This window comes from Lepisosteus platostomus, chromosome 11 (genome assembly GCF_059453375.1).
Source record: "Lepisosteus platostomus isolate fLepPlt1 chromosome 11, fLepPlt1.hap1, whole genome shotgun sequence".
Classification (NCBI taxonomy): Eukaryota; Metazoa; Chordata; class Actinopteri; order Semionotiformes; family Lepisosteidae; genus Lepisosteus; species Lepisosteus platostomus.
In genome coordinates, this window is record NC_142621.1 from 11,300,192 (window position 1) to 11,322,435 (window position 22,244).

At 33.9% G+C, this 22,244-nt stretch overlaps 1 protein-coding gene across 3 annotated transcripts in view; it reads right to left on the reverse strand.

The window, feature by feature from the left end:
- Window positions 1-18,978, reverse strand: part of nr5a2 (nuclear receptor subfamily 5, group A, member 2) — a 60,143-nt gene extending 41,165 nt beyond the window's left edge. For 2 of the 3 annotated variants that reach the window (XR_015925206.1, XM_088598416.1), the window contains exons 1-5: window positions 18,756-18,978; window positions 14,283-14,414; window positions 10,567-10,685; window positions 8,538-8,679; window positions 4,568-5,214 (exon numbers count right to left, since the gene is read on the reverse strand). Coding sequence is in view for 2 of the 3 variants with exons in the window: in XM_088598416.1 (XP_088454542.1) it covers window positions 4,568-5,214; window positions 8,538-8,679; window positions 10,567-10,685; window positions 14,283-14,414; window positions 18,756-18,819 (1,104 nt within the window). In the remaining variant the exon portion in view is untranslated. Of the gene's footprint in view, window positions 1-4,567; window positions 5,215-8,537; window positions 8,680-10,566; window positions 10,686-14,282; window positions 14,415-14,720; window positions 14,941-18,755 lie in introns of those variants that run through there. The other variant, XM_088598417.1, reaches the window with a different exon arrangement.
- Window positions 18,979-22,244: the final 3,266 nt, after the last annotated feature.

Consider the following 22,244-nt stretch of genomic DNA (forward strand, 5'->3'; position numbering starts at 1 on the left):
CTTTCTACCACACATCACATTTACTACACATCCCTTACTTGAGGGATGGAGATCTGTACTGTTGACGACAGGGACAGAACTGAAACAACACTAGCAGTACTGGATTCTTACAGGCTCCTCAAGTCCTTTAAGCGCATTTACAGAAATAAATAATCAAAATGAAATACTGTTTTGCTCCTTAGTTGAAACAACACGTTTTGACATGTCCAGTTTTATGTGAGATCAAGAAAGTGCTGGCTTTCCAAACGCAAACTAACCAAAAGCAATTTTAACAGAATCAATTTCTAGACACGTCTGTTTGTCAGTTATACAGTATATCTTATATTAGAATCCACCCTGTAAAGTTGTCATCGTTGATTCATTAAAATCAGCAAATAAAAACAAAACTTATTTGTCCCAGGCCTGATTCTAAAAAATATTTTACTTAAGTTTTACTATATGTCAATCACTGCATCTTCTCTGATTGTTTTAGTCTATAGGTATGTGCCCTGCTTAAAGAATATAGTCAAGACATTTGAATTTGTGATCAGCAGATGTTTTTAAATAATAAATACAGCATTTTCATGAATTGACACCAAGAAAAAATACATTAGTAGAGAGCTTTAGGGACACATAAACATAACATTACCATTTAGAAACCTTTTGTTAAAAGTAAGTCTTGAAAAAGTGAACCAGCACAAGGTGATACAATGGACATCACTTAATAGCGAATAGGTGAAAATGAAGGACTCACATACAGTATAACGTCAAGAAGAATTTACGCTAAAGGTAAGCAAACCTAGGTCTAAAAGATTTTGTTGGAACACTACTGTAGGTCAGTGATTGAAAATGGAAAAGGAATCGCTAACCATGCATTTAGTAAAAATGCTTATAAATGCAAAGTACTATAAATGCAAAATACTAAATATTTATCCCTGCATCACTATCAGAGGTTGCAACTTAAGTCTGATGTCTGTGCACTAAAGGGACTAAAGGGTTTTAAAACCAATAGGTCACTTGGGCTTGATGGTATTAATCAAATTCCACTTAAAGGAAGTATACGATGTCATATAAAAAATATTTTTACAGGTTCACTAAACAGACTGTTAAACGGCAAACATAAATATTAATGCCTTGTTGCAAAGGTATGGAAATGAAATTAAAAACTACACTGAAGGATTTCTATATGAAAAACACAACATGAAGACGTTGTAATGGTTTAGAAAAGAATCTATGGTACAATATATATATGGATTTCTTAAATACTTTTACCAAAATACCACATGAAGGGTTAATATAAAAGAGAAGGGTGAATATAAAAAGCAGTTTGCACATGGTGATTAAGTAATGGCTAGCACATATAATTCAAGAGCACTTTTATGAGGAATGGCGGCATCGTGGGCTGCGAAACTGAGTGGTGAGCCTTATGGGTCAGTATTAGTACTATTACACTTTCTAATTTAAATAAAAAACCTACATTATTATCAAAAGCTACCAACCTGAACTTGCAGCATTAGGAATGATTACCAAAACAAAAGAAAATCAATCTAAATTTTCTGCAATTTCCCTCACGGGATCAATATATCTATCTAAAGAGTTGTTTTGTTGAAAGGAATCTAAACATTTTGCTTTAAATTAAACCATATGAGTCTTCAAGGTGGTATAATAAGATAAGCAGTAATCTTTTGAATGTGAATAAGTACCATTCGCAATAACTTAGATTTTTAAGGAGGCTGAAAGGCTGAAATTCAATACTGAATGGATTTTCTGTATTGTATATATTAAGCATTAAGTAAAACAGCAAGACAATTGCTAATCAACAGGGCCTGAAAGCTACGTTCACAGATTCCTTAGTCTATGGAATTGACAAACTACTATTGAAATACTGTATTTAGCATAATTTAATTGTACTCAGCAAACTAGCATGTGGTGATTGAAAAAATCACACAATAAAATATCAAACCATAAACTAATTGCCAACTTCCATTGCTCCAGATGTCTTTGAGAAAATGAATACACAATTTAGATTGAAAAAATATGCAATCGGCTATCAAATCTCAGTTTGTTTATTCTCACTTTCTGACTTTTATACTATTTAACTCGTATAAGTTCTGTATATTTATCCAAAAACCAAGCTTTCCCTAGCACATTTGTACAGTATCTTTCTTTCAGTTCTTGCTGTGTCCAATCCCAGTGGAACCTATTTGTATTTGTTAGTCAGTTTTATACTGTAATTGTTACCAAAGACATCTGAAATTAGCTTTTGTTGTGAATTTTAAAACAGAAACCAGTGATTTTATTCTGTCTCAAGACTGGTAAAACTGAAGAGGAATGTTATTGATTTGGTAACGTTAAGAGGTGGCTTTAGGATTTCCAAATGCATTGACATTGTAGTGAGAAAGAGACTTAAAGTTTGATAATAAAATGCCAGGACTAAGCCATTTAGATTAAAGCAAGGTTTGCAAGGTTTGCTTCTAAAATGTTATTCCTTGCTGAGCAATTAATTTGAGACTGCAAACTTTGGGTTGTAAAAACTTTGTTGCAAAATGTATCACTTTGTACCTACTGTATTAATCTCTGATGACAGAAGTGATGAAACTTTTTGTTTAAGTTTAAATGAATTAGTGTGTGAATCTGTATCATTTAACACAAACCTCGCAGACTGGTATCACTTAATAGTCAAGCGACACCTTTAATTGACTGTTGTCTTTGGGTGGTTCCCCAGTGAACTGTATATACGATTTGTCAGAGGCTGTACTGCCTGGGTGACATCTGCCTTAAGTTCTTTTGTTCACAATTGTTATTACACATTCAGTATATTCAGTCTAGCATCAACCCTCATCACCTATTCTCAGAAGGATCTTACAGGATTTTCTCTCATCAAAAATGCTAAGCTTTCAGCTTAACAACTGCTATACGAGTACCTTATAATTAGAACATCGGCTCTTGTAAGCTCTCAGTTGTAGCAGATAATTTTGCAGACCTCTGCTTCTGACAATGATTTAGTGATGATACTGAGCAAAAGTGGCTCCTATGATTGTCATGTACAGCATTGTTTTCTCACAGTTCGCAGATGTATACTAGTTCTGTTCTGAATGCTCAAAAATACAATGGCATGGGTTTGGGGGTGATTCAGTGCACAAAAGATAACATTTTATCATTTAAACTGATGGAAAATAGGTTGCTGGAAACAAAGCTTTATGGCCAAGTACCATTAAAAACTATAGCAACTTAGCAGTTAGTGAAACAAAATGTTTTCATTTTAGAAACTAAAGTGGGGCAGGGCATAATTTGTAAGCGTACGTAATAAGCAATCAAATTATGCTGAGTATATGTTAGTAAGGATATTATAATTAAAATTACTTTAAAGATAAGAGATGATAAAACAGTGAGCACATCACGTGCACAGGAGCTTCACTCGGCTTGAAAACATTTTGATAAATATACAGTATATGTATTTTTTGAAGTTATATATTCCATGAATTGATTAATACAGTATGTCGCACCTTAGGACAAAAGCATGAAAGTAATAAAAGTATTTTTTTACAATACACCCAACATGTATGCAACGTATCATAGATCTATCATGAATCACTGCATATTAACTTTCGTATTGAATAAAAAAAGGTATTGCTTTGATGCCAGTAAAAATACAGTCTTGTTAACCAGCTCATTTTGTGTCATGCACTCAGATTGGATTAGCGTGCTACAGAACTGCACTACACTGTTTTTCAGGTGAAGACAACATTTCTGGTGGGTTGCTTCAACCTTTGTGAGCTTCCTACAGATCACATATTATTTTTACTGACCTCTTGTCCTAATGTGACAGAAATTAAAATCCTGGACGCATTCAGAGCAAATGACCAATTAAGAAAATCAACTTGATTTGAAACTAAAGCCTATGTGCAAAAACACATAAACACTACTAGAATGGTAATATTGACTTTGAAACTAGAAATTATAATACAATTCTGAATATATTAGCATAGATATTTAAAACTTCATTGGGCTTCAACACAATATTAATTTAAAATCCATCCCTCAAATGACCTATACTGAAGCATTCATTCACACCTATCAACATAATATTAAAAGCCTTTCCTACTTGTCAGGATGCCCAAATCTTTTTTCTATACTGTATATTGATCATTTACTGAAAATGAACATTCTGGTGGGCAATTTTAAATGATTCATGAATGTAAAGTCAGTACTGTAAGTACCTTTTATTTTAGAGGTATAGCTGCTCTTTTTCAAAGTACCAAAGGTTATAGAATGTGACCATGTGATGTCTAAGGCAGATAATTAACAAAGAAAACTCAAAAGAACCACTGAGCAATAGTCTGTACACCTAAACAATCGCAAATTAAGCGTCTCCTTTCTTTTCTAAAGTTTTCTTGACCGCTGAACAAACCAGTCAAGGCCATTTTCTACAACATATGACATCCCAAGTGTGTCCTGCCTCTGAAATGACAAAGGCAAGATTGCACATTTTGAGAAAGTGATTAAATCATATTAATTTATTTTCATAGCACACAAGCCTGTACTTTATTCCCCTTAGTTTTAGTATATTTTGTTTGAAGACACATACCTTCAACTCTCTGAAGAATATGCTGCTCCGAGCCCATTCGACAATGGAAAACAAAGTCTGGTCTGCCATTTTGCACATAAGACCAAAGGTGTTGAGTTTCTCGTGCTTGCCTCTGCTGGCTTGTTCCTGCTGCAGGTAGGCCAGTATCTTGGCCTGCACCTGTGGCTCATCTGGCTCACACTTTAAAAGTTCCACTATCAAGTGGGGAAAACTGGGAGGAGAGCTGGTTTGGTAGGTGTCCATATAAGAGTAGCCCATGAGAGACTCTGGAGAGCTCGTGTAAGGGTCTGGGTACTCAGATTTGATGGTGCGACTCTGAAAGTGACTGTATGCCTGGTAGCTCTGGAGACTCCCATGAGGTGGCATGGTCATGCTGATAGGAGATGTCACAAAGGGGCTTCGGTCATAGTCTGCTGGGGGCAAGGCAGTGTGGCTTAGAGGTAGGCCTTTGGAGGCAGAGTGGATGTTCTGAATGGCCGAAGATATTGTCAGGTCTGTTGGCACAGTCTGCATCACCTGAGTCATGGCTTCTATTTTAAGTCCATTGGCTCTGATCAGGGCCTTCTTCTGTTGTTTCAATGCCCTGTCCCGCTTGTACATTGGGCCAAACTTGTTGCGACCACCTCGCATGCGGTCTGCCCTTACAGCTGTGACAAACAAAGATAAAAAATAAATGGTGAACAATGCTTCTGATGATAATACGAAGACTGTAAATGCGTAAGAAACTCGACAACTCTGAGAAATATTGTTCAGTAAAAATTAACAGAACATTTAATTTTCAGGTTAAAAATATATTTTGAACATTATTTTATCTACAGATTCACAGTACAATACCAATTATTTAAAACATCATATAACAGTGTAAGCAGTTTCAGATAATGAACAAATAAAACAACATTTGAAAAGACACTGACACTTACTTTATTAAATGTTTTATGTTTGCACTCCAGTTTGCATTTGGGGATATACTGTAGGATCTCCAAATAAGATTATTTTTTCAGTGGCTTAGCACTTAGCAGGGAACAAGTTTTATACGGTACTATTTAAATAGTATGTGACACATGACTGCAATTTGGATATGATTAAAGCTTCATACTGATGGATCTAGTTAATTAGTAAAATGAACACAAATAAAAGTCTACTCTGAGAATCATGAATTTGCACACTAAGCTAAAGAATAAATTAATCATATGATCCTTTCTAAAATGCGAAAAAAAGGAAAACACACTAATTTACACATATAAAAAAGGTAATCAATGAACTTTTCCATTCAGAGACTGCTTTGGTTTTTTTTTGTGTTGACTGTGCACGTTAATTATTTATGCTTAATTATTTTGCTTTTATGCTGGCAGTAGAGTATAAATTCTCGCACACAGTTGGCACGTGAAAGAAGACGATCCAGTGCACCATTTCCCCAAGCGGAAAAACTTAAAGCCCATAGATAGTGTTATGGCTTCTAATATCTCCAGAATTAAAAATAATTAAAACAAATCCAGCTCAACAGCTGCCTTGGGAGTAATTTTAATGGTCTCTGTCACAGCAGTGTCTGTCACTGCCGTGTAGATCTAAAGAGCCAACGAGAAGTTCTCACAAAGTCCGTCTTGACTAATGGTGACTACACAAAAACAGGAACCTTTGACAGCTCCGTGACACACAGAGACTGCTGAGTGTTCCGCTGGAGGTTAAGTTTGGAGCTTTTTATCTTAGGGATTAGTGTAGCATTAAAAATGTATCACAAAACCCCGTGTATCCATTATACATTATTGTAAGGACTTTAACTATTAATGATTCCAACCAACAAGGTAATTTATGAGCTGAAAACTAATAGTTAGCCCTTTTGGGAAAACACAATTAGGTCTGACCCTGCAAGTCAGACCACGAATACATGTTTTGGTTACATTTTTTTTGTGTCTAATTAAACAAGGTTATTTACATGCATGTCATACAGATTTGTCTGCAGAAAAAATTAAAAATTAATCTCTCTTTCATATCCCTGCCTGTTTGCTCCCCATTTCCCAAATTCATCTTTCCTAGGAACAGTCACCAAATCATAAAGATGGTAGAATACAAACCATCAATTATTTATTGATTTTATTCTGCTAAATCCAAGGTAATATTTCGCTATTTAAAGTATTTCTATATTACTAAAGCATATTTATGGGTCCCATGGTTGATATCTGACATAAAAATGCTTCAGGGTTTTATAATACTTAATGATTTTATACAGCTCCTTTCTGAATGTACACTATCAATGCACATTTGACAAGACGTTTATTACTGATGGTCTTATATACTGTAGATAAAGCTTTTTTGTGATGTTTTTTTTGTCATAGAAAAGTAACGTTGAATATGACTTACTAACTAAAGTTGTTGTTACTAACATTCTGGGCCATTTCTAAACTATATCTTAACTGACTACAATTACTCAAGCATTACTTCACATTTTTTAAATTCTATATTTTTTTGTCCACAATTTCAAAACTCATAATTATGTTTGTAAGCTAAATAGTATTTGAATATACTACATATAATCTGCTTTTATTATTTTACTAAAAAGTCTCAGATTTTTAAAAACTCAGTCCATCTTAGAGATGAACAAGCCCACCATCTGTCGTATTATTACAAACAAAATACATATAAATTAGAGTGCTGTTTGCCTGATTTTGGAATAATTACTTACTTCACTAAAGGTTTCCTTTCATAGGAATTATTACATACATTTTTTAAACTGTGAAATTCAGAGGAAATGAAAGAATTTAATAAAGCAAAGAATATATTTTACAACTTTATAAGTTCTGTTTGGTTCTATACATTTTTCAGCACTATGAAATAGAAACAGAACCCTTTAAAAATAAACCTCCTTATTTTGACTCTTAATTAAAAAATAAATAGAACATTTCACTCAGTTACAGCCTTATTATTCCTATTAAACATGGAATTTGTGGTAAACACCTAAAGAAGTGATGAATTATTTTGATTGTAAACTTGCAACAAGCTACCATTTATCAACAGAAGTCGCCATAGCGACTATAAATTAAGCGACTTAGCGATAATATTAAGTCACATTGCCACTTAATTTAACTTAGTAATATGGCCTATTACTTTGTTTCATTTGTTTTTCCTATCCATGCATTAGGTCATTAGCCAGTCTGCATTCTTGTATATACTGTATCTTGATTTCTACTATTGACTGTTTCTGCTAAACAATACAATCTTTATATTATCTTCTACTTTTTAACATACAGTAATTGCACGGCATAGGCTGTGCTTAAATAAAACTGTAAATGTATTAATATTAATAAATTATTGCAACAATTGCTTCATATATATTGCAACTCCTATTGATTCTTCCGTTCAATTTTAGATGTATGTTTTAACTCCAACAGATGAATTAATTTGAGGAAAGGTACTGAGAAAAACTACTGCTGCTTTTTATCGATACCACACCCCATGCCTGGATGCACCGATTCAAACTTTCAGACAGGCAACCAGAATGAAAATAATACATTTTTTAATGTGAAGCTGACACAAGGAATTATTGAAAGACTTTCTCCTCATGTACTTCAGAAATACATCAGCTTTCAAAAAATGTATATCCATGGATATGATTGACAAAGTACTGCAGGGCTTTTGGTATCCTGTTGCTAACATATGAAAACAAATCAAAAGAAAATAAGCCTATAACATGACAGCCAAGGAAATTCTGCCCTCTGGCAAGTCACAATTAACAGTAATTCATTAGATTACTAAAACACCATTTGTATGGGGCAAAACCAAAGACTTCAGAAAGTACATATAAACTAAAATAAGCAGCTATCTAAAAAAAAAAGCTCATTTTCTGAATACCAGTAGAATAAAGGTCTGTTTTTCAATGTATTTTCTTCGAATGTGTCACGCATGTGTCATTTCCCTTATGGCTAACATTGCCAGGAGCACAGAAAGCAAATAGTTTAATGAAAAACATCCTTACCTTCCAGTTTCATGCCAACAGTGAGACATTTTTGAAACCGACAGTAGGGACACCGTTTCCTCTGTGTTTTGTCAATCTGGCAGCTCTGATTTTCTATACATGTGTACCTTTTATTATTCTGAACTGTGCGCTTGAAGAAACCCTATGGAAAAAAAATATTTAGATGTAAAATTCAAATTTCTTGCAATCTTTAAACTTATATTTGTTTTTTTTTACAATATATATTTATGAAAAAGAACACGCACAAATGTTGTATGATTTGTTAATACTTAAAAGTTAGGGAGATTTATTAAATAGCTTAAGTTCATCTTTGTCACAGGCCTTGACAGGATTTGTATAAAACAATCTACAAAGGAACAAACTCCTATCAAAGTAAACCAATAGGGAAAAAAAACACAGCCAATTCAATACAAGCAGCTTCCTATAGTAAAAGGAGAATTGAAGACTTTATTGCTACTCTTAAAATAATGCAAAAGCAGGAACCATTGAAATAACTAAGCAGCTCAGATTAAGTCAGCAAACCTTAATGGAATGTTTTACTGCATTATGATGGAGTGCTGCAGCATATTCAAATATTATATATAAGTATTGAATTTCATTAAGATAATTGAACAACAAGGATATTTTGAGTCAATTTGTTTGCTAAAGACAGCAAAGATTTAATTCTACCTTACCTGACCCAATTTATGGGGGTGCAAAGGATTTTGACCTTTAACATGAAATAAGCACTACAATATGGATTTTACACCCCGATGTTCTAATTAACTTTTGTATAGAGTGAGCATACTTTTGGCAATAATAACCTGGATGAGAAAGTACAACCTTTGGTTGGTGCAGAGAGCTGTTAAAATAGACTTTTAATTCAAGTAGGCAATAAGTGAATGACAGAATTAAGGTCACCAATTATCATATCTGCAAAAAAAAACCTGGAAGAATTCACAAACATGTACAAAATATATACTGTATATTAAAGGGTATATAAAGGGTAGAGGCAATGAAAACATTAAAAAAACGTTCCAATGACTTGGGCTTGCTACATTGCTTGAGATTATTAAAATTGTATCTTATAGCACCATTAACGTGATGGGTATTGTATATTAAAAAGAAACATTGCAAGAAAAAGGCCAAACATACAATATGATATGCATGCATTTTGACCAAAATGCATTTTAGGTTCTTAAGATTATAAACAAAATTGTGCATCATTAGGAATAGGTTGCAGATTAGTCCTTTAATTTTAAACTGTTTGCAAAAGTAATGGTTTTAATATAAACCAGAACACATACTAGGCAAAGGGATTCACATGCATTGCCCATGTCCTTCGATTTTTATCTCCGGATCTGTTTTTTTTTTTTTACATTTGAGACAGTGCAGTTTAGGAAAATTAAGAGAAAACAGCGAGTAGTTTTGAACTCCAGAAACACAACACATAACTTCTGTAATGAAGGAATAGTTCCAATCAACTAAATATTCAAACAATGGCACCATCAAATAAATCTGTTTCTGATACAGAGAGACATTTTCTGTCTCGACTTGAGCACACTGGAGACACGGAAAAAGTCAGTCATAGCTGAAATGCATATGAAAGCAGTGACATTTGAGAAGCTAAGGTGCTATCACAAGATTAAGTATTAAAATGAATTAAATACAAACATGGGCACCTTCTTAAAAAGCTCTTTAAATTAATTATGGAGTATTCCTTCTTATGTGTATGAGTAAAACTGTGTCACTAAGACGTTACTACACAGCATTAATCAGAACATGAAGGTCTTTTCTCATTTGACCTAGCTTTCATACAATTAAAGAAAAAATAAGTTACTAAAGTTAAAACACCTAATGTGAACACATAAATTCATATGTACTTGTACAGACACAAAATTCATGAGTCATTTTTTACATCTTTCAGTAAATTGGAGAAGACATATTTTTAAACAACTATACAAATTAGAAGACGGAAGATTTAACAAGTAACAAGAATTAGGCAAGATAAAACAATCAGAAAATATAGCAAAAAAAAAACCACACACACCTTGCAGCTCTCACAGGTAAGAAGACCATAGTGGTACCCTGACACCTTATCTCCACACACAGGACAGAGCTCATCGAGGTCTTCATCATAGGAGTAGTCCATCATTTTAAACTGAGGAGCTGGAAAGTAGAGGGGTATATAGGCCAATTCAGAGCTTAAATGCAATGTAAAATTTTTCACTGCAATTGAACCACCACATGCTTCATCCAAGAACGTCTCTGGCAAGTTTCCTATAAATAAGCTTTTCTAGAAACCCCAGCATTACATTTTCCACAGGTCTGCAATACTCCTGACTGTAAGAGTAGAATAAACATTGAAGAAACAAAATGATGTCTGAGCCAACCGATGTATCAGATTTACAGTATGCAGTTTGATGACCAAGTCTTATTGATTTTCTTCTTCCTCAGATAGGTTGAAAAATCAGTCCTTAAAACTCCATTGTAAATGCTGTTTCTGTAGTAAAAGTCGTACAGATAACAAATAAGTAGTCAGTAACTTACGATGAAAATAGAGTGGGCTACACAAGACCTGTCAGTAATATGCTTGGTTATTCTTAACTAGAAAAATCACATCATACATTTCTTTTTCTGGAAGCACAAAATAATACGGTGATAATTCGTGAACTTTCTAAGCGATTTGTAAAACCTTTTGAATCTGCATTCATATTCATTCTACTGTATGTTCTAATGCCTCAGAAAATAGGAGGCTACTAAACATTTAAGAGTAACACAAGACTAGCATATTGCTACTTCTGTCACACACACTCTCTCGCCAGAAGATATTTAATACTGAAACAGCCTAAAGGCACTCAAAAAACTTTATTTCAAAGTAGGCTACCCGCGTATAACAAACGTGTCTCCAATCTGTAAAAAAGAATTTGAATCAAATCATTTCCAACCACCTGTTCGGTCATTTTTTAAGGGAACAAAAAGAATGACAATTTGCAACAAATGTTTAAGTCCTTGCCCACAATGCCTCAAACGTAGCTATTTAATATTTCAGTTTTGCTTTAGTATATTGACGAAGGTAGTATAGTACGTAGATACTGTATATAACTATAAAGTCATGCTCATTTTTTTTAAAGTTGACAACATTCCTCGGACCTTCGCGGTTCTGACACAGTTTATGTCAGCTCCTGTCAATCTGGCTTCAAATCACAAAACATGCAAATAATAATTACTATGCATACCAGGGGAGTTTCTTTAATTTCACTAAAACGTATCAAGTTAATTATTGTGTTGAGCACTAGATAATAGATATGTAAATCCCAGGAGGTACATGTAATAACTGAAAGACTGTAATGCAGACAAGAACATGTATCCATGAATGTACAATATCGCACATATTTTATTTAAAATAAAATGTCCATGAATTAATTATGACTGTTTTACAATCTAGCAGATGTATATATCCCGATTACTAAAATTTACAGTTTATTATTTAAAGTATAGAAATTAATAAAACATCGCTCTATAATATGTATCTGAATTACACGATTAACTTGATACACGATGTATACAGTTTATACTGTTTTAATGCTATGGGTTGTGCTAGCTCTTTAAAACATTAAAACGTATTTATGCTTAACTAATTTCACTGGTTTATATGAAGTGGGAGCTAAAACAATTGTTAATGCATGCAGTTTATCAAGGTACAGGTATCACAAATTATCACCGGGAACTATATTTATGTATGGAGCACTTGAGTACCGTGTACCTCACGGTACTTGTGTTATCACAACTTGATTACCGTGTACTTACAGTATAACATATCTTTATTAAAATAATTCCTACATCTTTCAGAAAGGGTATATCCTGATCTGGTGGAAATGCGTCTCTTTAACTTTAACACATCAAACCAAACTTGACAAGAAGTCTCAATCGTAAAAAACCCAGCATCAGCAGGTATTTATTAATTGTCGACAACTACAAAGAACAGAACCATTGTTAAATGTTCAAAGTCTCAGAATGTCTTACAATCCGGTGGTGATTTAGTGTGATTTAGTATAGAGAGATGTCATTTTCCCTACGAGAAGTCTATAGTTATTTTACGTGAAGAAGTTTTTTTAAATTACTCAACAGACATTCTAAACGCTATTAGCACACTGTTTGCCATACACGTAAAACATATATTTGCAAGAACAAATAGGAAAAAGATACAATGAAATAAGTAATTTGTATTTATGATGCTATTACATTATCTTGAGAAGTTTGTTTAAACTTAATTTTATTGGTACATACTGTAAATAAAAACAGCGCTTTATACAGTATATATTTAAGGACTTATGAAGTTATACTTTAGAAAATCGTGTCTTTAACTTGATTCTCAATCGTGTCTATCTAGATTTAATACGTTCTCCCCTAGAAAAGGGAAAATAAGCAATACACAACTGGTGGGATTGATGAATGAAAAATAATCTAAACGCCTGATTTAAATAGCTAGGTTTCACAAAATGAGGTTTATGATCTCTGATCTTCAATGCTCAAAGCTGAAGTACAAAAAGTGACTATCGGAGAGTACTGTTCAAATGCTTTTTTAATTCAGCTTTGAACGTTTTTAACAACACTCGCATATGAAAATCCATTACTTAAACCTTTTTTTCAATCAAACATCAATTGACAATAATTTCAGAAATTAGAGAATGGAGATATTGGTTTCCTTTCTTTGAAAGTACACTTTCTGCCCGTTTATTTGCTAGGACAAGTTTAGAAAGTTATACTGTATAAATATACAGTACTTTCCCTTGCCCGATTAATTCTGAAGCACTGAGATTTGAAGGAAATAGGAAATGTTCGGTGCCTTACTTTCACATCGCAACAGGTTGAATAAACAAGTTGTTCTCAATTTGTTCTTAGAAATAACTTAATATTTATAAAGTAATAAATATTCAGTTAGCTGCTATAGGAATTGACAATGAAAATTGAACTGGTACATTAATTACATTTCAGACGTTTAGTGTGTATATATTTAAAGGAAACAGTTAAGCTAAAAAAATAACAAATTTACGTCACAATACGATAACATTGATGGTAAAATGGACCCCAGATATCAATTAACAATTAACTATTATTTGACAGTTTTCGTGCTCAAAGAGAAAGTTCAAGATACCATAAAAATAAGTTTTCTTAGTTTTCCCAAAGGATGCACTTCAAAGTGAATACTTCAGGCCCATCATCTTATTTTGCTTAACTTTCAGAGTTTGGTGTAAAAAAAGACATTATAAATATTCGGGATCTACACGTAAATAACGTCTACATGAATAATTTCTGGATATTTTTGTTTATTGCAAGAGATAAACGTCTTAAGGGGCTTCGACCTCTAATAACGCAGGCTGCATTTACTGTACAGTACGTAACCTTACATTAGCGAGCCATCACAATATTACTGAATACGTAACTTGAAAATTATTTTACTACCAAAATGGTTTCGATTGGCAACATCCTTATGACAATGTGATGAACCGTTAAAAACTAAGCTTACCATTTAATATGCCTTAGTTAAACACGCGGTGGAAAAAGAAGTATCAGTGATTATCGGATGAGATCTATAAAGGTCACAATAATTTAAACATGATCTGAAATCTAATGCACCATTAATACGATGCTACCCAAATCGACAAATCACTAGTACAATGTACAGTACAATACACACACACATTCTCCATTTCTGCATCCACCTCACATGTGCAATGAATGTAAATGAAGCTATTTACTTACCTTGCATGTTTTCTGGCATGTGTCCCTGTTCCCCATGCGATCGAGCGAGTCCCAGAGATTCCGTCTCGACTTTGGGCAGCATGACAGCGCTGCAAAGCGGAACTGGGGGCTCGGCTCCGTCCGACAGGCCACCTGGACGCAAGGGGGACACCACAAATTCTCACCTACTGAGAAAACTCTCCCCAAATCCAGCGAATGCCTCAACTCAGCTGGTGCCACTTTAACTTAAGGGCACACAACAGCTTGTCTTTTAATAGCTGACAAAATAAAAGTTCATCTCCCACACCGGCCCTGTGAAATCTAATCTCATCGATTTCAATTTTTTGCGTTACCACGCTGCAATTAGAAGAGAGCGCACTTTAAAAAAATGTCTATGAGCAGTTATGTTACTAGACAACCGGTTTCTGCACTGTTAACCAAAAATTAAGAAAATAACACCTTAAACTAAGAGATCATCACGTCTGTGCCGATGTTTCAGCGGCTATCTGATCTCCCAGTGCCTCTTCGATGTTTCTGACATCAGTCTATAAACTGAAGTTAACTGTCAGGGGCTTCAGGGTTACAGTCCCCTCCAATGTGTTATGTCTAGCTAGCTCTATCTGTGATGTGTTGAGTTCTGAAGTTGAAACCATTCCTTCCTGCCTTGTTTACTCATCACTCACAAAGCTCTCTCCAATCACGGTTCTTCGGGGTGGTCTGACATCACGCTTTCTTTGGCCAATCCCTGGCAGAGGCAAGAAATCGCAGCTCATAAAATGTTTCATCCTCCCAATTCGAAGTGGTTTAAATAGAAATAGTGACAATGCTTCAAATGTGTGAAAATAAAAAACGCAGTGAACGGACATGGTGAGAATCAACGAATATCTGAGCTCCGTGTTGTTGTAACAGAAATTTAAAGAGTCAAGAGAAAACAGAAATTCAAGGAAATTTTAGAAGGTTAGATTTGGAGAAATAAGAAAATATTTAGTATTATCAGTGTTTTTCTGTCATACATTCAGACAGAAACATTTATTTATTAGACGGTTTGTTTGGGTTTTTAAATAATGATTGTGAACATTAGGTCATTTCAATTAAGTTTTCGTGATATGGTGGATATGTTTATAATCGGCCGGGTGAGTGTATGAATTGCATTCAAGCGCACGGGTCTTTTATTGGAGAAAAGACAATACAAAATTATTTCTAAAACGCAGTCGATATTTTAAGTCAGAAGCATCTCTAATACTGCATCAAGAAAAGGCTAAATATATTTTCAGATTCAACGTGCTTTATTGACATGAGCTAGCGCAGTATTGCCCAACATAAATAATTAATGGTTTTGAAAACTACTAGCAAACATAATCATTTTAGATAATATGCCAATTAATTTCTGTGCCTCACCCTTACTTCACACAAAGCTTTCTTAATACTTAATAAAATGTAGAAAATACAGGTTGAAATGCTGAATTAAAATATAAGCAAATTGAATGTGCTTTCAACTGTGTTCATTACTGATCCTTAACAGAAATTGAAATTGCTATATTACAAATTATTCACGGAGATACAATACTGTAGTAGCAGGTGAAACGTGCTTATTGCTAACGGTAAAGAATCACATATCTACCTGTGTTGCTTCTGAATACAGTGTACTGCTCCGACATAGACAACTGATGTCAAAAGTGCACAACTAAAGGTCCACTTCAAATATTTAAACATCTTTTTTACATTAAAATATTCATTTTGAAGTTTTCTGCTGACACCGACTGCAATCGGATACTTTACGGTAATGAGTTCAGTGACTAACCTGTAGGTGTTCGAATGACTGGCTTACGATAACAAAGTATATCTCTTTCGCTTCACCTGGTTGATCACAAGAGGATCCGATACTAACATAAAGATCCTTTATTTGAATTCTGTACGGTGTCGGTCAGAAGCAAAAGCATTTACACTTGCGTCTTAGAAACTAGAAACAGTAGTACCACCGCTACTACGAACAATAATCTAAGAAATAAACAGAAAATTAGAATTGTGTTTTTTTATTTCAATATTGGTAAAAACGTTAGAATCACGAATCCATTTTTATCTTTATATCTCTTAACAGCATGACATAAAAAGGAAGCCACCGACCTGGAAGAACTGGAAGTATTCCCCCTAAAAGCGTTTTCAGGAATTGAGAATCTAATATTTTAAGATTGCAACAAGCCGCTTTCAATAAAAAGTGCAAGTAAAAAAAATACTAAACAATAATTACAGTGCAGAGATCTACACAGAGATCAATGCTAAGATAAAAAGAATACAAAAGTTGCAAAAGCTACAAGTTTGTTTTACTTATTATAACGCCTTTGAAATACCGTATTCTCTTATTAAGTAAAAAAAAAGCTATGATGTCCTAAATATCTGTTTAATTATAATTAAACAGGCCGTAAATTATTTTCCACATCTAAAAAATATGTTTTAACCGAATTTACTTTCTTTATTCACAAAACATTTTCTGCATTTTTTTCTGTATTACAGCTCCAATTTCTCAAGGGGCGTTTCGGAAAAATATATTATTTTTAATCTAAATTTATTCTACTTAAAATCATTAGATATAATTAAAAAATAATTAGCTCAACGAGTAACGAACGGCATTTTCCCATTTTAGCGGTTGAAAGATAATTTTACTGTATTATACTTTTCAAACTGAAAGATTTTAAAACGGTAGCCTGTATTACGTATTACCAGAAACAGAATAGCCCTCCTTATTCGTTTTTCCAGGATTGCCTTTTGTTTTCATTATAAACTGGTTCAATCACAATTGTCTACTCTTCTCTTCATCTTTGCTACATTTGTACATTATTCTTTATATGAACAATGTTAAGATAATACTATTTATTATCAAGTATGCCAGCCCGGGAACTGCTACCTTCAGTTGGTGAAATTACAAGAATTGCTTTATAAAATATGCATGGTGTTTGCCTCGATAGGTATCTGAAAAGAACAGTGTATTGTGAAACTGAAAACGTGTTCGGATTATTCCAATTCAAATTCTTGATTTATTTGTATTTACCCTACTGCTGGAGACATTTCTCGATATTTGATAACCTCTTTTGAAAGTTGTGATAATTTCTGTAGAGCATTGTTGTTCTGCTTTAATCAGTTTGTAACCTTTCCTATTAGAAAAAAACGTAGACTAGCATTTCTCCATGTACAATAAATCATCAAGTCCGTGGTAGCCTATAGCTTTCGCTCATCTTTCCAAACGCTGAAGATTCCAAGTGTTTTGCAAAGAATTATAATCCGGTATTTTGAAGTCTCAAAGCTAGCCACAGTTGTTGAAACACGCCATTAAAACATTAAAAAGTGACAAGCATTATAGGCTATCTGTATTTTTATTATTTAAGGCCGAAAGTTTTGTGTTTCATATAAAAAAATCTAAAAAGACCGTTTCATTTTACCTTGAATCTTATAATTAATCGAAACAAAACATCAATGTAAATAACACAATCACAATGTTAAAATATACTTTTGTGGTCGGAAAACATTTACCTTACAAACCAGATTCTCATAGTAAACAAATTATTACAAAGGACAGTAAAGCAGATATGCGAATAATGCAAGTTTTCAAAAATATGAGAAAAACAATTTGTTGTGATGTGTTTTATTCGCAAAATAATGCAACAATGCACACAGCACGCTTCGCGTCTTCCTTTCAAATAACGTCGATGTCAGTATCATCTGGGAAAAAAATCCTTTCTCGTACATTCCTGTTTCTTTCTACGACATAAGATAAGATGTACACCAATCAATCAATGAAACAGTCAATCAGCTACTCCAACCGAGTCCAAAATGCGTTTAAGCTTGTGATTAGGCAAGCACAATTTCGTTAATTTAGTCTTTTTTCCAAAATTTGAGAAAATATTTTAAACAGTCTATTTTGCACATACTGTATGCAAAAAAACCCAGCTGTATTCTTTGTTGGAGAATAAAGAATGACACCTGAATCATTGTAAACTATCTTGAAGCTAATTATTTTGAACATAAATCTTACTATCTATCGTCTATTCTGTATTACCACACATTTTCAAATCTCCTGACTACACAATATCCACCTGCTTAAGTTTGGTGGGTGGTAGGTGAGACGTCATAACCTCCTAGATTCCTCTCTATTTATAAACCATGCATTTGATCAATTAATAAGCACACGAGAAGCTATTTTTTAACGTGTCAATTCTAAAGTCGAACGTGCCTCCTCATTTACGGATACCACACCATAATACTTGTAACCCTTATAGATGGAAAATGAAATTAAATAAAAAACTGTGTCCTATGTATCAATGCAGCCCCAAAATATAGTATGAATAGCTTGTAGGCATGAGAAAAGTGTCTTGAAATGATTTGGTACACTTTAGTGTTTGCTGTTGGAATACGAAGAGAATCACACAAGTGTCAGATTCTTTCAAGTGTCTGGTAAAGGATTGTGTAAAAGCAAAAGAAATCGGAGAGATTGCAACCTACCTAACCCAGAGAGCTCTTGTCTTGTGAAATCCTGCCCCATGCCAGGCTCAGGGCTTGAAGACATTATTGGCTGGAAGTGCTTTGCCCTTGACAGAAAATCATATAAAACTGACTGTGAAAAGGTGTGACTTGTAAACTTTTCCGGCCTTGATTCCAGAAAGACTTCAGGGAAAGTTTGGGTTAAAAACAGATATCACCTCCAAGCTCGAAAGACACCTGAATTCTCTCAGTGTACTGAACAACTCCCACCCCCCAGCCCCCCCCAAGAAATAGTGACCTGACCAATGGTCCTGTCTCATGGGCACTAATCGGTTGGGTTCCAAATTCATGGTTGTGATAGGCTTGCCATAATCATGTGACTCCAGATACATTGATAAGCCCCTGTTATAAACTGACAGAGAGATTGATAAGAACTCTTGGCAGATAATGGAGTAGGAATTATTAACTAGTAAGGGAAAGAGGGAGAATTGCTATAGAGGCCATTGACTGCCTTACTAAGAAGGTGGTAAAAAAATAGGTCAAAAGATTCCAGTGTGTGCATGTATCAGTAGCAGTTTCATCTCCTAATGCTAGTAAGTGTAATGCTTTATTCATATATCATGTATAACATACAGGATTTAACATGCAAATGGTTCAGTACCACCATTTAATGTAAGCAGCACCATCTTCAAAAAACAGAGCTCTGCTTGCACAGATGCTAGTTCAGGAATGAAGAAGCTCCTCAAATCCATGTAATTCAAGCCAAAAGTTACCAAACTCTGTATGTGTAACTAGTCATTCTAACATTCTGGAAGCCCACACTCCCACTTGAAGCACAGCATAAAATAATCAAGTACTGCTACCCCCCACCCCCAATAAGTACAAGCTTACACTGACACCTTCTTGCCTTTATCTCAAGTTATCCTTGGGGCAGTAAATGACAAGCCTAGGAGTTAAGAAACTGAAGAAATACAATGCTTGAAGCAAGTATATTTTAGTCAGCAGTAGGAGAATATAAATCGTTTGGTGTTAACAACCTTCAAGGCATAACAACTGGAGAATTGGGCGAGGAATGAGGGCACTTTGTATGAAACTTATTTTAAATCTGCACTTTGTATGTTGTTTGCCCAGTTCTACATGTATTTTAAGTCCCAGTTCTAAAACAGTGTGATTGACACTGATGTATTTTTGATACAGTGTAATCGGCAACTTAAAAGCTGAGCAGTAGCAATGGTAAAATCCATCACAGTTGTGTGACTTCACTCACAGTTTTCTTGACTTTCCCAAGCTTTTCTTAGACGCATTCGAATTAATTCATGCAAAATTCACGTTTCAGGCCATGGATATTTTAAACTTTATGCCTTATTACACCTTTACCTTTATACCTACAGTATATTAAAAGTCAGGATCTCTTTTGTCACCTTTTGTGAGATTACAAGCAATGTGCAGTATTCTGAAAGATGAGACTTTGCTCTGTTAACAATGCAAGGAGAAGAAGTAGGGTCAAGAGATCAGGCTCAAGGGACAAGTAGCCCACTGAAGTGAAGCTTATTGACTATAGACTTAGGTTTGTGACCTAATGCTATGCTGTCACCAGCACTACAAGAAGGGGACAACTGGCTTTAGTTGTTTTGACTACCACAGGTATACATGAACTGATAACACTGGGGTCCCTTAAACCCCTTTGCTTGCCAATAAGATTAAGTCTTTGTTTTTGAAGAATAGGAGATTTACAACAAATTTACCATTCACTTTGGTGCATTAGTTAGTTTTATGATAATACCTATTTTAAAAGCTGACTAGACTGGTCACCTTTTCTACACTACCACAGTGTTTATGAGTCAGACTTTGACGTTATAAAACAACAAGAATTTGCTGCAAAAGTGAATAAACCATAAACCTACAGTGCCTTAAACAGCATGACCTTCTTAAATTAGAAAGGACATACAGTATAGTAAGACTGATCCTTCTTAGGAGGTTAAAAGAGCTTTTTATTTGTTAATTTGAATAAGAACAAAATAGTTCTTCCTTATTAGACCTTTTGTGCAGCAGTGTGGAGTGGTGGTTAGGGCTCTGTACAGCAGACTAAAGAATTATGGCCTGAGATACTGTTGCATTTTTTAACAAACTGCTCCAATAAATCATATTTTAATAGTCAAATAATGATTGATTTAGGTATATAATTAGGTATTCTCTGGGTCATCATTGTTAATGATGTGATTTCTCAATTTACCCATCTGGTTAATCGAAGGATTCAATCACGTTAAAAAAAATTCCAGCAGTAATCATTATCTATAAAAAAAAGTTCTATGTTGTTTGAGATTAAAAAAAAAAACCTGTAGCAGTGTTCTAAATAATTAGCAGCCAAAAAAACAGCCAAAATAGAAAAGATTTTCTTTTTTTGCTAGTGCATACATTGTGACTGTATGGTTATTTCTCACTTCTTTTCTGAAAAAAATAATTAACCACATTTTCTGTATTGTTTTTACATTTGTAATTTATGTTGTTCAGTATTTGATTTTTTAAATATTCATTGCAAACATGACGTTAAGAACAAGATATGATGTGTATTTCAGTAGCTAAAAAGTGCTTTTATATTAATACTTCCTAATATAAGAAAACAACACAAAGGCCATGACGATACTTTCAAATATTTACAGTATCTGAATTTAAATTTGGAATTTATTCTAATTGTCACTCAAAACCAAGGATTGCCCACCTGTTATATTATACCGCCTATACTGTATATTCAACCACATCATTAATATAGCTCCTATACTTTTAAAATAAATCTAAAGCACAACCTGTATATATTACAGTTAGATTGGTTTTATAGAGTTTTTATTTTCTCTATTAATTGTATAGTTTTCCACAGGACTGTATAGTTTTATATCTATGTATAGTATATTTATTAATTTAAGTTGTCAACTTTTATAGCTCTCATTTAACTTTTGATTGCAAATATGACCTATAGCTATAATACATTTAAAAGACTTTGTAATTAAATTAAAGTGATTAATCTGATCAAATATCCATATTGCTGTCTGCCTCTTGCTAATTCTTTGCCATACTTGTCAGAGTGCACCTTTTTCTCTAGTTAGACCATCCAGCTAATTAACAGGTTTCATAATGTATCTTAACATGATACTGAAAAATATGTCTTGGAAAACCAGTCAATTACTTTAGAATGTACAGTATCAGAAAACATCTAACTTTTAATGTTTTCATTGACAACCTCTTATTTACATGAGATATCTGTGTTATGTTAAACAATCATTTTCTGCATATATTAAAACAGGAGTTTCAGTGAGAACAAACACTACCCTGGACTTTTAAAAATTTGTCTTCTATAGATGTTTGAACATACAAGCTCCTGAGAACTTTGCCACCTGGCAGACAAGATATCACCTTTAATATGTATGTTAAACAAATACAATATTGAATATCTATCGTGACACTGATAATTAAACAGAAATGTTCCTAGCAAACAATAGTTTAGTAACATTTTTA